The 17,693-nt window shown below is 36.4% G+C and overlaps 1 protein-coding gene across 8 annotated transcripts in view; it reads left to right on the forward strand.

Moving 5' to 3' along the window:
* The window catches only part of PATJ (PATJ crumbs cell polarity complex component), a 301,329-nt gene that overhangs the window by 95,711 nt on the left and 187,925 nt on the right, over positions 1-17,693 (forward strand). For all 8 annotated transcript variants that reach the window (XM_019731220.3, XM_074334813.2, XM_074334815.2 and 5 more), the window contains 3 exons: positions 1,439-1,562; positions 6,958-7,132; positions 17,375-17,446. In XM_019731220.3, coding sequence (XP_019586779.3) covers positions 1,439-1,562; positions 6,958-7,132; positions 17,375-17,446 — 371 coding nt within the window. The remainder of the gene's footprint in view (positions 1-1,438; positions 1,563-6,957; positions 7,133-17,374; positions 17,447-17,693) is intronic.

Here is a 17,693-nt window from a genome sequence, read left to right on the forward strand (position 1 = left end):
GTTTTTTTCTTTTTCTTTTTAAATAGGTGTGAAGCGGTATCTCATTGTGGTTTTGATTTGCATTCCCCTAATTACTAATGTTGAGCAACTTTTAATGTGCTTATTGGCCATCTTCAAATATTCTTTTGAGAAATGTCTTTTCAAGTCTTTATCTATTTTTTAAAGATCTGTTGTTTTTGTTTTTTTCCCCTGAGGATTAGAATTATTGTATATTCTTATTTTCTTCTCTATTTAGAAAAAAACCTTAATTCATTTGTCTAAAGATCTAACCTCACATATCTACTGTATTTAAATCTCAGATTCAGGTATCAATTCTCTTCTTCCTCAGTTACATAATTGCCATTAACATTTTTAAAAAATGTCCAAATGGTCCAAAAATTGCTATGAAATGTATTCTTTTTCAGTACTCACTACCTACCATCTTCTCCTTATTTCCTTCTCTAAGAAATTCTTATTTTATTCTCAGCAACTAAGTAGTTGTTATCTCATTTCTCACCCCTATTTAATATTTGAGTTGAATTCTATGTTCTATAGCCTCCATTAGGTATCTGATATAGTTATATACTTAACTATAGTCATAATCTGGAAAAATCTAGAAGTATTTGGTACATTCGTTTATAGAAGTTCTTTTCTTAACATTGAACTGTGACTAACAAAGCTTAATAAACAAACAAAAACAACACAGACTATTGTAAAAGATATAATTCACATTTTTGTTTTGAATACACTATATTTCCAACAGTAGAGAATAACATAGTGTTATTCACTTTAATTGAATCAAGGCATATCCCTGTGGTGGCCATATTGAGTCATTTAATTTAAACTATTATAAGTTTTTAAAAGGTCATAATTAAATACTTCAGTGAAAATTGTATGTTTTGGAAGATTATAACTTTGGGAAAGCATAAAAGACATTTAAAAGGAGGACAAGAGGAAAGTATAATAAATTACTGACCATGTTTATCTTTGGTTTTTGATTTGGGTAATTGGGTGTTCGTTCACCAGACTCATAGGGCTAGGGAGGGTATAGCAAAGGCTTAGAGCTATGAAAATCCACTGGGTATTTTGGGATCAGCTATTTAAATGGTGATCCAACATGATGTAAGAGGTAGTGTGTATCAACCATTGACCTTGCTTGACTCGATAGATCTTTTATATCTCTACCTTGGTGACGTTTATTTAAATCTACTTATTAATGTGTAGAAAACAAATTTGTTGAAAAATCTAGAGTTTGGAAAATATAGGTTTTTCTACCCTGTGCTCTCGCAGATATTAAGTTGCCAGCATTTGTTACTGCGCGCCACAGTATAAACCATTACTGGAGAGGGACTGTTTGCAGGGCCAGTTTTTCACTATCATTATCATCTGGTTTGAACATTACAGTGTTCTACATTTTATCATAAAGTACTAATGCATTTCTGTTTTTCTTCCTCTCAAGATGAAAGAAAGTTTTGGCATCGATTCCCTACCCTCCATACCCTCAACTGAAGGAAACAGTCAACAAGGCAGATTTGATCATCTGGAAAATCTTAATTCATTAACAACAAGCAATCTGGAGTTAGGTTTGTGGTTTTTGTTTCTCATAAGCACAAATTATATTATTTTGCAATCACTCAGTTTTATTTTTGTATGTGATGAATTTTACTGTCACATTTTCATTCATTATGATATTTTGAATTTAAATCTGCTTATTAATATGCTTCAAAATGTATGGAAGACTAGCGTGGCTCATATTTTGAACTTCAGACTTTCAGATTTTGTTTTGTGAGAGGGCTGCATTTTCTCTGCCTCATTTTGCTTTTTATTAGCAGTATGGATTAAAACTAAAACTAGTACCTTAGGCCGAATCTGAAATAATTCTCTACTAATATATATTAAAATTTCTGATGCTATTAAGTGATACTGTTAGCTCATTGAATGGGGTTGTTAAATATTAATAAAGAGAGGCATATTTTAAACATTTATGAAACATTTTTATAGCCATATATTACAGTCAATTTTGGTGCATTAATAACTTAGTTTCCATTAAAGAATTCTGAAAGTATCATGCCTCTCCTTGCCTCTCTCCAGTATTGATTCTTATGTGTTTTTGAAAACTTGACTTTTAAAAAATCATTTTTCTTTTTTTTCCCCCCTTTCTTCTACCTCCCCCCTACCCCCACTCCGGTTCAAGCCGTTGTGTCTCAGTCTAGTTGTGTAGGACACAGCTCCCTGGCCAATGCTGGCGTTATAAGCCTTGCGCTCCCCTTGGTCACCAGTCATTGGTCGGCCTCTCACAGCAGCCGGAGGCAGCTTATGATGGTTGCTGGCCATTCACGCTGGCTGCTGGCAGCTCACAGCAACACACGGTAACACATGGTAGCCCATGGCAGCTCACACCAACCTCCGGCTGCTCATGGCAGCCCAGCTCCAGGGAGAGCTGTTGTTCACAAGCTTAGCTGTAGAGGGCGCAGCTCACTGGTCCATGTGGGAATCAAATCAGCAACCTTCGCATTAGGAGCATGGTGCTCCAACCACCTGAGCCACTGGGCCTGCCCCTAAAAAATCGTTTTTCTTCATCCAATACACATATCAAGTATCATAATATTAGGGTCCCTAAGTAAGACTGTTTTTTCATAGCACTAGGATTTGTAGAGCCATCGTTCGGGATTTATGCTGTCTCACCTGTTAAGACTCTGCTTATAGGAAAAGTCTTTCTCTGTGGGCAATTCTTGTGTTGTATGGTAATGTGTTTGTAAGGGGGAGAAAGAGAACTACAGAAAATTATGTAACGGTTTTATATGAATCCAGCATTCTGTTAAGTAAAATCTAAAGACTGGAATGTTAAATGGTAAAGAGTGAAGGCATCTACGAGTTGAGAACAGTTGTCAATTCCCACTGGGTCAAAAAAGTTAATTTTGAATATCTAAGATTAGATGAGTCTATCACATTTTTCATGATGTATAACTGATGTGACTAGGAAAAATATGGGACTTTTTTCACCAAATCTCTTCCAGTATACTATTTTTTAAAAATTCAGTTACACACTATTCCCCAATAAAGTCCTGTTCCCCTTCCCCAATAAAATCTTAAAAAAAAAAAAAGAAAAAAATTTACTTTCCAATTGTTCATTGATAGTATAAAGAAAAATAATTAAAAAAAATTTTTTCAGCACAATTTTCTATAGTCCTCTGCCTGATAAATACTTGAAGATTTACAGCACAAATGAATAAATAAATGAATAGACCATATCTGTTTAATTACCATTGATATTTTATAGCAATGTCAGTACTTTTTTGGACCCAATAATTTCTGGTTGAAGAGGGTTAAACTATGTATTATAGGATGTTTAGCAGCGTCCCTGCCTTCTAACCCTAGATGCCAGTGGTACTCTCACTCCCAGTCATGATCAAAATCAAATTATCTCTAGACATTGCCAAATGTCCACTGGGAGGTAAAATTGCCTCTGGCTTGGAACTACATATGCTTTATACTGTCAGGGTTGAAGGGAAAAGAGTAGATATATGGGGTGGGAGTTTGTGGGGAGGGGCAGTGGACTTGGGAAGAATATAGGGAAAGAGATATTCTTCCCATGAACCCTGCTCTATATATCATCTAGATGATTCCAAAGTTAGTTCCTTTGCCTTCTGCTGCCTGTATGCATTTTCTAAGGCTGTTGTAACAAATTGTCACAAGCTTGGTGGCTTAAATCAGCAGAAATGAATTCTCTCAGTGTTCTCGACGCCCGAAGTCCTAAATCAAGGTACTGTGCTCCCTCTGAAGCATCTGTGGAAGAATCTGTTCTTTGCCTTTTCCAGCTTCTGGGGCTCCAGCATTCTTTGGTTTGTGGTTGCATCACTCCAAACTGCCTCCTTCTTCCCATGGTTACTCTTCTTCTGTCTCTTATAAGAACATCTGTCTTTGGATTTAGGTCCCACTCAGGCAATCCAGGGTGGTCTCATCTCAAGATATTTAATTACACTTGCAAAGACCTTATTTTCCAAATAAGGTCACATCCGTAGGTACCATTGCATGGATACATCTTTCAGGGGGACACCATTCAACCCACTAGACTGCCTTAATCTAATACTTTGCAAGGCTCTGGGAATTTATTTTCAGAGACCATAGCTTTGGGAATGAAACTAAACTTGTATGTCTCACTAGAAAAGCATTCACAACTACATGCTTTTAGGAAAAATGTTTGAGAGCCTCTAGAATGCTTTGTGACAGGCATGTATATTTGGATTAGTGCTAATCATGGGAGGGCTGAGAAATCAGTGATACAGATGCATACAGATTTCAGCAGCATACCTATTGAGTTAATAATACTCAGAATTTCATTTTGTTTTCAAGAACCCTGTCCAGCAAACAGCACTGTTCTAATCCTAGGACCCCGAGTACTGAGCAGTTAACTTGCTGTCTTTGTTTCTAAGCGGCCCCCAGGTTTCTCCAAGCCTTTCCATTTCCTCAGCTGTAAAATGAAGGGTTTGGGTTACGTGTTCCATAGGGTCTCTTTGAAATCTGTAGCTCTTTGACCACTTTTTAGTAACAGACAATTTCAGATTTATCTATGAGCATATAACTTAAAAATTATTTTTGAGAATCTGTATGTAAAGAGTGATTCTTGACCCCATACTTAATCCAAAATTATGTATTGTGAAAGAGCCTGTATTCCTCATGGGCTGTGAAATAAACCTACAAATTAGCATAATTAATCACGTACAGCATACAAGATAAATTTAAAATCAGTAACACATTATTGTTACAAGATTTCATATGGATGATGTATTACAGAAGTGTACATTTGAAACCTATGTAACTTGACTAACCATTGTCACCCCAATACATTTTAATTAAAAAAAATTCAGATTTCAGACTGAAAGTAGTTCTTTTTCCCAATGTTTGACTGCCCCTGCCTGGAGTGTACCTCTCATGAACTCTGGATGCATTTCTGTGATTGCACCCAAGAGTCAGGCACACATACTCAGTCTCGTACTATAAACTGAGCTTATGGAGGGCAGGGCTTATCTCCGATTATGTTACCATAGTAAGTGCTCAAGAAATATTTGTTGAATAAGAAAGTGGTAGGCCACTAATGTTATATGTTATTATTCAACAGCATATTGATTCCTTTTTTATTCAGTTGCTGAATTGTACAGTAACCCAGTCTCCTCTCTACCCAGATTCTTACTGCCTTTATTTTGGTGACCATTGTATTTTTGCACCTCACCAAGTATAAACCTTTTGAACACTTTTCCCATGCCTTTCTGCAAGCATTACTTTCATTTACCCAGAACATTTTTTTTTTAAGTCACCTGTTTTCCTAACCTTCGTGCTCCTGATCGGGCCATTACCTAACCACGGTGCAGACCTTTGAGGACTTGATTTGTTTTATGGGTTCCTGGGTACTGTAGTGCACTTAAGTGACCAGCTCTGTAATGTGAAACTGTGTCAAGCACTGCAAGAGATGAAAATGTGTGCCCCAGTGCTGCCAAAGGCCCATGGAGGAGGAATCGGGCAAAGGGTATGGGCAGCCTTTGTGTGGAGCAGGTAATGCCAAGTTTTAAACAAACCGTAGCAACCTGTGAAACCCAATGCTGTAACTTAACAGACTGCTTTTACCAGCATAGCTGGATGGGAAACAGCTCTGCAAATAGAGCTGCTTTTCTATTCTATAAACTCTGGTTTTAGGCCATTCTTGCCAGAATCTTGATCCCACACCAGGTCCCTCTCCTGTGGGGAGGAGGCAGAAATAGGCAGAGCTGGAACACTGGGGCAGTGATATAGGTTTGACTGCTTTGCAGGAATGTTGGCCCCTTTGGATGGATGAGGGGTGCATGGGAAAGAGGGCAATGAGAAGGCAAGAGAGACTTCCTTTAATGCCATCTGAGCATCATAGTAATTTTCACCTCCTCGTCAGATTCTGTTGCATTACCAACTGATTAGGTCCAGATTCCAACATTTCTAGACAAGATAAAATGCAGAAGCACTAGTGAGTTTACTAGAAAATTTGTTCAATATGAAGAAATGGAGGATTTATGTGATACTTACAGGAGAAGTTTTAGAAGAGTATATCTCTTAGTTCTCTGATAAGCCAGATCTCCAAAATACACCATAAATGTATGGATTTAAGGAAGGTATTGGATGCACAATTTAACATATTTGTGTAACATGATAAAGAAAGATTGGCTGGGAATTTATAATGGTTGGATATCATGGACACTGAGGTGTGTCTGAAGAGTGACTAATGAATTTATGCCAGCATGGGTGCAGATCTCCAAACTTGTGCCATAGGACTCTGTGCACAGCTCTGCCTTAGTTATTCTGTTTTTCAGTAAATGAGAAAATGACACAGATGGCATGTCAGGTAAATTTGTGTATTCTAATTGCAAAATTCCTTGGACTGTGTCCTCCCCATCTATAAAATACAGTAGTTAGTATCTTTTCTCCTTAACTCATAGTTTGATATCAGAATTAAATAAGCTAACAAATGTAAAAGAATTTGTGGAATTTATAACAAAGCCCCTTTAAAAATATGTTTTTTATGTGGTTATTTGTTATTCTGTAGAATTATTTTTTTTAAATCAGTGAAATGTTGGACTGCCTGCAATTGAGACAGCCTCGGTTGAGAAAGGAAATTTTGTAGTAAGATTAGAATACCATAGTAAAGAGGATTCTTTTGATAAAATGTTTATATTGCTGAAATGCCATCTTTTCAGTGAGGCAATGCTCAAAATTATAACTCTGTTCTACTAAGCAACCCCTATCCGTCTTTGCTCCATTTTTCATCATAGTACTTGTCACCCTCTGACGTGGTAAATATTTTACTTACTTAGTTTAATATAAATAAGTTTTCTATAAATAAGTTTTCTACCTGCAAGGTGCCTGTCCATAGTAGGTGCCTATAACTATTTACTGAATGAATGAAGGATGAATGAAAGCACCTTGTATTTAATATCATCTGGGTTTGCTCTTTAGGCATGATGATTCCAAATGATGTCCAAGGTCCTGGCTTGCAGGTTGAACTTCCTGCTGTGGCCCAAAGGAGGGAGCAAGAAGATTTGCCGTTATACCAACTCCCCAGGGCCCGAGTTGTTTCCAGGACCTCAGCATACACAGGAATGTCGTCTTCTAGACACGCCACGGATGCATAGTATGATACTGTTTCTTTTTGCTTTTACATGATAAAATAGTTTTCTTTTTGCTTCTGTTAAAAAAAAAAGTCATGATTATGCTGCAACATTTGGAAAATACAGAAAAATATGAATAAGATTCACTACATTATATAATTACGATGAGAATTTCCCATACATAAAATTGTATCATATTTACATTTCGTGTTTTTGCAGTTGTATGCAAAATGGCTTATGTAGAGCATTTGCTTGGAAAATGGGAGATTAATTAAGAATTGATTTGAACAATTCAAGCAAGAAGTACTCAAGGACAAATGAGGGACTGGGTTCAGGAGTTAGAGAATCCCTAGGAATTGGTGACTGATAACATGTTGAGCATGAGAGGGAGTAGTTGAAGATGACTGTTTCTTGACTGGGAAACTAGGTGAATAGTGGGATCATTAATTCTCTGACATAAGATTATAGGAGCATAAACAGATTGGAAGAGAAAAGAACAAGTTTAGTTTAAGACATGTTGAGGGTTCAAGTATCCATAGGACAAAGTGAAGTGGAGTCAATTAGATATGTGATTCTCAGGATTAATGTTGAGGTCTATCCTGACATGGATAATTGGGAGCAAGAAAAATGAAACTCGTGAACTTGAGCAGTCATCCAGGGGAAGCTCAAGTAATAAAAGGATAGGGCCAAAATTGGAGTCCTGCAAAGCAGCAATTATTAAAGACATGAATAAAGAAAATAGCAAAGTGGAATGAATAAAAGGTAGAAGGAAATTGATGAACTAGAGATTGACATAGAAACCAAAGGAAGACAGCGTTTCAACAAAAAGATCATCTCAGACTAAGGTCTCATGCTACAGGGAAGTCAAGGTAGATAAAATGTAAAAGCATTCATGGGCTTGGTCACGTGGCCCTTGGTAAACAACAGTTTCATTAGAGTAGAAATCAGAGAGTACTGCGTTGAGAGTGAACAAAAGGTCAGAAATTGGACATAGTAAGAGTCGACTAGTGTTTTGAGAATCTTGATCATGAAAAGAGGCAGATAGAATGTGTGTTACCTAGACAACTGGAAGCTCTTATTGGATTGAGACGAGGAGGGAGTTTTATATATGTATACACATTCTTTTGTATATATGTATGTATATATATGTGTAGTGTGTGTGTATCTTTCTGGGAAAGATCCAGAAAAGGGATATGTAGATGCAGAAAGGGGATGATTAATCATAGTTCCTGGAGAGGGTGGAGGGAGAGGACAGTGCACACCTAGCAAGATTAATTTTTGATAGTTTGTTCGGAGGAAGTTCACCTCCTCCACAGAGATGCCAGGAATGAAAAGAAAGTACAAGTGCAGGTACTATTTGTACCTAAGGGCAGGAATGCAAAGCAATTCTTGCCCAGTGACCTTGACTTTTTATTTTCTGTCATTTAGGAGAAAAGCTATTTACTAAGAGTGATGGGCTCCTAGTAAAGTGTGCATTGGAAGGAGAGGAGTCAGAGTAGAGATTAACTTTTGAAACAAGGGTAAGAGAGTAATGGCTTAGTGGTGGAAGGGCGTTTACATAAATATTGGCCCCTTTTTTCCAACTTCCCTGAGAGTGAGAGAATGAACATTACCCACTTGACTGGGGTATCATGGTAGAGAACCAGAAGCTGTTCAGAGAACAGAGGACATTGGGAAGAGGTTAGGGTGTAGAGTGTTTCTTTAGAATTCCAGGAGATTCCATGGAGTGTGCTGGGTAGTTTGGCTGGGTGGGCATTGGGGGTGGGGCATGGGAACTGGAGCAATATCTGAAGGAGAAGCCAGAGTGTGTAGCACAGTGAGTACAGGAGAGTAGAAGTAAACAAAGCATAACAGGCATGAGCGATAGGATGGGATTAACTGACTTTACTGTTTTTATTAAAACCTTAGTCCAAGAATGATTTTGTGTTGATATAGGATATCAGCACAAAATGATATCATCTTTTCTGTTTAGCTGCCTGTGACCTTTGCCTAGAAACTTCATAAAAAGTCTTTCTCTGTGCTTTCCCATACCTTATCTTTAGAAAGGAAAGACAAATAGGCCCAACTACTTGGAGAAATCTGGTGGCTTTTCAGTCAGCAGAACAGGATTAGTGGCAGTACTGGAAGAGTTGGGAATATATTTTATGACTTTTTATGTGGTCAAATTACTTTTCAAATGAGACAATATTGTCTTTTAAATTTCCCTTGTGTTTAGTGTTAATTGAATCTGGCTGAAGAAGTCAGAAATGGGGCGGCTTCTCTAAAGCTATAGAACTGTTAACTGTAGAATTGGAAAAGAGCTAAACAAATTTCCAAGCCCACCCCTCCTTCCTCACACAGAAGACAACGAAATGGAGTATCAGTTGTGTTCCACTCAATTCTCCCAGATTCAGAGAGGGAAGATAATGCTTTACTCCAGTCCCATTGCTTTTTCTCCTAAAGTGAGTACTTCAACAAGCCCATTTTTTATGTGGGCACAAGCATGTAAGGGCTGTAGCCTAACTTAGTCTTGGGAGATCATTCTTGTAAAATTAAAGTTGGTTTTTTTTTCTCTCTCTCTTTTTTTTTTTACTTGCTCTCATAGATTCAGGATATATTTAAATCTCAGCAGATTCCAGAAGAGTTCCTGTAAATCATATTACCCCTTTTAATCTTTTAGACTACATCCCATGGAGTTAGGGTCGTAGGTGAATATTTATTGCCACTCAGGAGCCCTCCTGAGTAATGCATAAATTCTTTTGGAAGATAGTCTTTCAGATCATCAGGGTGTCATGAAGTGCTAAGTGATATTTTAGAGTTTCTTCTTTGCATTAATGTTTGTATAGGACTCAGCATTGGCAGGCAGGGTATGATAACTCTGGAAGGAGTCGAGTGATTTTGTTCTGAGTGTCCTTCTCTCTTCTTAAGGTCACTTGAGATCATGTCTTCAGAACTCACCTGGGTTTAGTCTTTTTCTAACTTAATCTCTATTGTCACCTGCTGTCTAAAGACATATAAGTGCCCACAATGGGGGACATGCATATTTCTCAGACTAATGGCAGAGCTGCAGTATAGATATATGGTGGGTACTGTTCAGACTTTTCCTCTGTTATTTATAGCTACATGACCCTAAGAAGATTTCCCATGTGTCTATGTTTCCTCACTTATAAAGTCAGTAGTTATGTGGATTAAATAAGAGAGATTATACATGGATGGACCTAGAGAACATTATGTTAAGTGAAATAAGTCAGAAAGAGAAAGACAAATACCACATGATCTCACTTATATGCGGAATCTAAAGAAAAGAATAAGTGAATGAACTAATCAAAGGCAGTTTTGGAAACATGGAGGAAAAACAGAGGGTTGCTAGAGGGGCGGGGGGGTGGGGATAAGGGGAAGGTGAGAGGTTTTGGGAACGTACGGGGGGATGGTGGATGGGGGAGGGGGGTTCACACAGTGTGAGGGATGTAAATGATAAACGTCTAAGTTTTGCTTTGTCTTGTGCACCTGAAACTAATTAAAAAAATAAAATAAAATAAAATAAAATTTAAAAAAAAAAGAGAGATCATAAAGGGCTTCATATAATGTCTTGAACATCATAAATGTTTAATGAAAAGGTTGGCAGTAATGCTGGATGACAGTAATAGATTCATGGGTGTATCTAGGATAGTATACACTGTGGCTGAGTTTTTAAAAACACTCGAGATTGTAAGGTGTTTTGTTTGTTTGCTTGTTTTTGTGATAAAATAGGATCATCTCAAAGTAAGTAAAACATGGTGTCAGAGGCTATAAAGCCTTGGGAGGATGATGACTTGAGATGAAAGACATATTTAAAATTGAAAAAAAAATCATGTTGTAGATATAACAGGATATAAATGAAAAGAAATAGTTTCACATATTAGATACTTTGTTATGAATATGGGAGGTAGAATAGGAGGCAGGGTGTCATAGTTGGGGAAAGAATTAAATGACTTAATGTTTTATTTTGAGCTCCCAATACAGTGTCTGGCATTTAGTGCCTTCCAAATAAATGGTCAATACCTAATAGGTTTACCTTTAAGATAAACTGCCAAAAATTATGTGTAAATTCAGAACATCGGTAAGAGACTGAGGATAAGGTAGAAAAGAAATATGTGCATTTGAGAGAGGACTGCTCTGGAATGTTTCAGTTGGGAGGAAAAAAGGGGGGTTTGCAGTATAATTCTGTGGCAACTCGCCTACATTGCATGTGAAGACAAATGTAAAATACTATCATATAAGGAGGTGCATAGGAATATTACACTAATGCTTTGGAGACTATAATTAGGTCTTTGATTACTAATCCAAGCTGTATGTACAGAGGAAAACAAAGAGAGAAGTAAAGTTGACCTAAGGAAGCAACTTACCCTTTATGGCTTGAACCCAGTTTTATATATTCATGAAATGCGCAGATTTTAAGGAACAGTTTCCTTCATTTTGATGAATATATACATTCATGTTACTAATGGTCCAATCAAGATAAGAACATTTCCATCATCCCAGAAGTTTCCCTGCGCCCCCTGGCAATGTCTTGGCCCAGGCAGCTACTAGTGTGACTTCTGACACTGTAAATTGTTTTTCCTCTTCTACAACTCATGTAAATGTAATTGTATAGTAGGTACTTTTTTGTCTGTCTTCTTTCGCTCAACACCATGTCTATGTCAAACTAAACTTTAACGTAAGGGAATGTCTAATTCTTTGTGTGTACTGGTATCAGGTAATAGTTTGCTTCAAACCTCAAAATCCTAGTGTCACATCTGTATAAGTAACCTTACTAATTTGGTTTTAAACACTCAATATTCCCTGTGGTGTGTGACAGAAAATTGCCACATAGAAGCTGTATTTAAAGAGGCAGAGGAAATAATGAGATAACTTAGTCACAGCCAGAACTCTTCCTGCTTACATCGTTTTAGAGTGCTGAGTTTACTTGGCCCTCTTGTGGTTTAGTATGTAGAAATTTTATATGGAGAAAGTTATATTGAAAAGCAAAGTTCACTTTGGCTAATCAGGATTCATCTGATTTTTAAAAAATACTCATATTTCCCCCAAAATAAGACCTAGCCAGACCATCAGCTCTAATGCATCTTTTGGAGCAAAAATTAATGTAAGACCTGGTATTGTATTGTATTGTATTGTATTGTATTGTATTGTATTGTATTGTATTGTATTGTATTGTATTGTATTGTATTCTATTCTATTCTATTCTATTCTATTCTATGCTATTCTATACCTGGTCTTATATCAAAATAAGACCGGGTCTTATAATATAATACATTATATTATATTATATTATATTATAATATATTATATGACCCAGTCTTACATTATATTAAAATAAGACCTCGTCTTATATTAATTTCTGCTCCAAAAGACGCATTAGAGCTGATGGTCCGACTAGATCTTATTTTCAGGGAAACACGGTATATATTAAATATATATGTTTTATTAGTTTCAGGTGTACAAAGCAATGTAATAGACATTTACACCCCTCACAAAATGATGATCCCCCCCAATCTTCTACCCCTCTGATATTATATATAGCCATCTGATTTTTTTTATGATGTTGAAATTTTTGTTTGCAAAGAGATTGTATATCATAATCAAGTCTTACTATTAATATCTACCTGTTCACTAATGAGGCACTCACTCCATCTTTCCTCCCAAATCTGTAAAGAATGATAACTTTGGGCATTTGTAAAAATGTCTAAAATAAAAAGGGTTCTTTTTATCGGATGGTTAATTTTGGGGGTGGGGGAACTGGTTGTGAAGCTGGTTGAATATAAGAGTTAAATTTCAGTAAAGATTTGAGATTTTAATAGATTGAACTGTTGACCATGTTTAATCACAGTACAAATGGTAAAATTTGAGATTAGAAATTCCTTGTTAAAGTTTTAAATATGTTTGTAATTTTCATCTTAATATGTGCAGTAAAAGTATTTTATTTTCTCAGTTAAATTTTATTTTGTATTAAAAGGCATATGCATTCATCAATGTAAGGTGACTACATTAGTTTGTATAGTTGCTCATCTTCTGTGTCTGTATTTTCAAAATGAATCACACTATCTGGATAAGCTTTTGCAAGTTTTGTCTCTCTTTAAGTATGAAACAATCTGATTAAAATATGTATATACCAACTTCCTGAAGAAAGATAATATGCTTTGAAAAAGTCAGTGAAATTCGAAAAGATATATGCACCCCTATGTTCACTGCAGTACTATTTACAATTGCTAAGCTATAGACACAACCTAAGTATCCATCAATAGACAATGGGATAAAGAAGATGTGGTATGTATATCCAATGGAATATTCCTCAGCCATTAAAAAAAAGAAATCTTAGTATTTGCAACAACATGGATGGACCTAGAGGGTATTATGCTAAGTGAAATAAGTCAGACAGAGAGAGAGAAAAAATACCATTTGATCTCACATATATGTGGAATCTAAAGAACGAAATAAACACACAAAAAAGAAACAGAGTCATAGATATAGAGAACAAGATGATGGTTACCAGATGGGAGGGAGTATAGGAGACAGGGTGAAAAAGGTGAAGGGATTAGGAAGTACAAATTGGTAGTTACAATGTAGTTATGGGGATGTAAAGTACAGCATAGGGAATATAGTCAGTATACTGTAATAATCATGTATAATGCCATGTGAGTACTAGACTTATGGAGGGATCACTTCATAAATCATATAAATGCCTAACCACTACGCTGTACACCTGAAACTAATATAAAATAATATTGAATGTCAACTATAATTGAAAAAGAAAAAAAAGTCAGTGCGTCTCTTCCAACAAAATAATACTTTTGTTACACACTTTATCTAAAATTTTCCATATTTTAGTTAGAGCATCCCCCCTTAATTTGTATGTGAAAGCCAGCAGTTTAGGATATTTTTGGTTTTTAATTTTTTAATAGAAAATTTAATAGCTTATACTAATATTAAAGCTTAGCTTCCATTCTATTTTAGGTTTTTTTAACTTGAAGAATCAAATTCCTATAATGATAGTATACATGTAGCATAATAAAAATACATAATACATATCTGGGGTTTTTTCTTAAGGCCTGTTATGAACTCTTTTTGCTCACAGTACTTCTGACATCAAATGTGTGAGTTTTTCCTCCACCCAACAACCATTCTCTGATTCTTTGGACACTAATTGGGTATCCTACAATTCAGCTCAATTCTGACACTAACTACTTGGAGTTAGTACAGACTCCAGAGGATAAGGGTTCAGTCCCACAAGACTGCCCTGACTTCAGATGCCACTTGCCAACTGTACTTCTGACCAACCAGCTTTCAATTGGAAGTTCCCATGACCCCTTCCTCAGGTTTGCAAAGATGGCTTACAGAACTCAGGAAAGTGCTTTACTTCCTATTGCTGGTTTATCATAAAGGTTACAACTCGGGAATTGCCAAATGGAAGAGAGATACAGGGCAAGGTATTAAGTGGAGGTTTGGGGGTTGCACACAACTTCCATGTCTTCTCAGGGCACATCACCCTCCCAGCGCCTTTATGTATTCTCCAACCTGGAGGCTCTCTGAACCCTGTGTTTCAGGGTTTTTTTGTCTTGTTTTTTGTTTGTTTGTTTGTTTGTTTGTTTATGGAGGTTCCATTATGCAGGCCCATTTGATTACATCATTGACCACTGGTGAATGAACTCAGTCTCTAGCCCCTCTCCCCTTCCCAGAGGTGGGCCTGAGGATAGGGCTGCAAGTTCTAACTCTAATCACCTGGTTGTTTCTCTGGCAGCAGCCCCCATCCTCAAGCTCTCTGGAGTCCTACAAGAATCACCTTATTAGCATAAACTCAGCTATGGTTGAAAGGGGCTTGTTATTAATAACAAAAGATGCTCCTATCAGGAATTTCCAAGGGTTTTAGAAGCTCTATGTCAGGAACCAGGACAAATATCAAATATTTATTTCTTATCACACCTGTCATGATTTGGGATACAAGAAAGTACAAAATGGAGAGAAGGAAGGTTTCAGTGTTGGTTTGATTTTTAGTTTTCAATCTTTCATATTTCTTTAAGAGGGAATTCTAACATACAACACAGCATAAAGATATTCCTTGTGGTAACGTCCATATTCCAGAAAACAGGATATAATATAAATGCATCATATTTGGGATAGCAGATAAATTACATCAGTTACCGCCGCAGACTATTAAAATACTGTTAAATAAAAAATGATGAAGATTATGGTAACATGGGGAAACCTTGGATATAAAAGTGAAAAAATTGCAAAGAAAATGAGCATTGGTTGAGCCTCTGTTAAATGCCAGTTTTATTTAATCCTTGTTACTATTACAAAGGATAATTGAAATATGAAAGTTTATACTATGACTACAACTATCCAATGAATATGCAAGTATAATGGAGTATATGTACATGTGCAAAAACTAATAATGTGATATGATAAAGTGAACACTTAACTTGGTGGAATCATGGTGTATCACTTAGGGATTGCATTCAGAGGCTCATAAACAGAACCGCTATCTTCCGCACCCCCCCCACCCCCCCTTAGTGTGGTTTAACCAAAAAGGTTAATTTTTTTCATGTAAAAAGCCCTAAAGAAGGTGGTCTGTCAGGGTTAAACACGTTCTTCCTTTCTGCTCTGCTGTCCTTAATGTATTACTTTAGTCTTCATTGTTTCTTCATAATTTTAAGATGGATGCTTCATCACCAATAACATCTCTGCCTTCTAGGCAAGGAAAAAGGGGAAGGGCATAGAGCAACCGGCTCCTGCCAACTGATTCTCCCTCCATTTAATGTTTTCCTGGAAATCTCATCGAGGGACTTTTTGCTTCCATATTACTGATCAGAACTATGGCACATAGTTACCGTTAGCTGAAAGGAAGTCCAGAAAATGTATTTTTTTTTTAGAGCTGGGCATATTGCCACATGGAATAAAAGAGGGGTTCGGTTGGTAAGGGAGAATGGGAGAGAGGACATTAGATGAGTAACCAGCAAATATCTGCCAAGCTGTTTTTTCCTGAATGTTATGATGCTTTTAATCATAAAAAATAGACTGGCTAAGGCAAGGCCATCTGGTAGTGGGTGAGATGTTAATGGACCCCTAATGATCCCAATTCCTTAGCTGGTTTTTGGAAAGTCTAGATCCTTTCAGCTTTCTCCTTTTCACTCAGCCTTAAACCATTACATCATAGAAAGTCTGCAGAGAGGCAAGTAGGTGGACTTTTGCTATGTTTTACAGGACTTATTTGAGAGTTCAGAATAATGGAGCATTGAAACAGTGCTCCAAGAAAGATTTGCATACTGTGAAGAGGTTAAGTCGTATGCCTGCACCTTCTCTGAGCCTTAGTTCCTCCTGTGGAAAATATAATTGTATGACCTGTTGTGCTTACTTCACAGGGTTTTTGTGAAAATGAAAGAGGCAGTGCCTCCATTTTTGTATAAAGTCACACAATTTACAGTATCATACATATTATTTCATTTGGTGGTCCAAAGCCACACACCTATTTAGTGGTGCAGATCAGACTGGAGCTCAGGACTCCTGAATTTTCTTCCAGAAAATATATGGTAATGTCTCTATCCTATTAAATAGCACTGCTCTTATAACTACTCTGTAATTCGGCATTTTATGTTACCTAGTTAAGCAGTTCCATGCTAACATAACTTGATGTGTGCAAGTATGATGGTATTAGGTGGGAGGATCAAATTAGATAACAAGTAAATCTCTCTGTAAACTGAAAAGCTATATGACTACACAAATTGTTCATGGGATACAAATGATGGGGGAATTATTTAGGGCTAGTGACAGAAAAATCTAGAAAGAGGGATCATGTTTACTGACTGTTAAGCATTTATGTTGGTTTATACTGGACTGTTCCCTTAGCTGGTCAATCAATATCAAGTTTCAAGGAATATATTTTATAAGATTTTATATAGTGATAAAGAAACAAATGTGAAATTGTACAAGTCAAACACACATTATTTGAAAATAGCATATAGAGTGTCACCAATAAAAGTTTTATGATAATTCTGTGATTTTCTGGTGCTGGATGGATATTTGTTGAGTTGAACTTCATTAAAGCAATTTATTTTTGCTGTATGTGGACATTTAACTGTTGATGTAAATATTTTTAAAGCTTAAAAATTAAGAACTATTTAACTATGTATAGATTATACAATTTCAAAACTTTCCAAGAACCTTTAACAAGAGTGTGTCTTATAAGTTGTATGTATGTGTGTGTATATATATATGTATATATATTTTTTTTCTTTTCCTTTCTCCTTCCTCAGTGAATTACCTGAAAGAGAAGAAGGTGAAGGAGAAGAAACTCCAAACTTCAGCCACTGGGGTCCACCAAGAATGTATGTTGCTGACACTGTTGGCTTTCTTAATAGGAGTACACAATCAGTAGCTTTTTTCTTTAACTTGATAGTGCCATTCATTCTCTAACTATTAGGAAATTGCTATGATTCATATGTAAGCTGGCCTAAATTTTAGTTTTATTTTGTCTTATCTACCTAGAAGTTTTTATCCAGGCAAAATTATTATAATCAACATTAGGAAAATCTTTACCATACTCTGTCAGAGAAAGCAATTTACACATAAGTG

This window comes from Rhinolophus sinicus, chromosome 14, assembly GCF_057876585.1.
Source record: "Rhinolophus sinicus isolate RSI-liver-muscle chromosome 14, RSI-T2T, whole genome shotgun sequence".
NCBI classification, from domain to species: domain Eukaryota; kingdom Metazoa; phylum Chordata; class Mammalia; order Chiroptera; family Rhinolophidae; genus Rhinolophus; species Rhinolophus sinicus.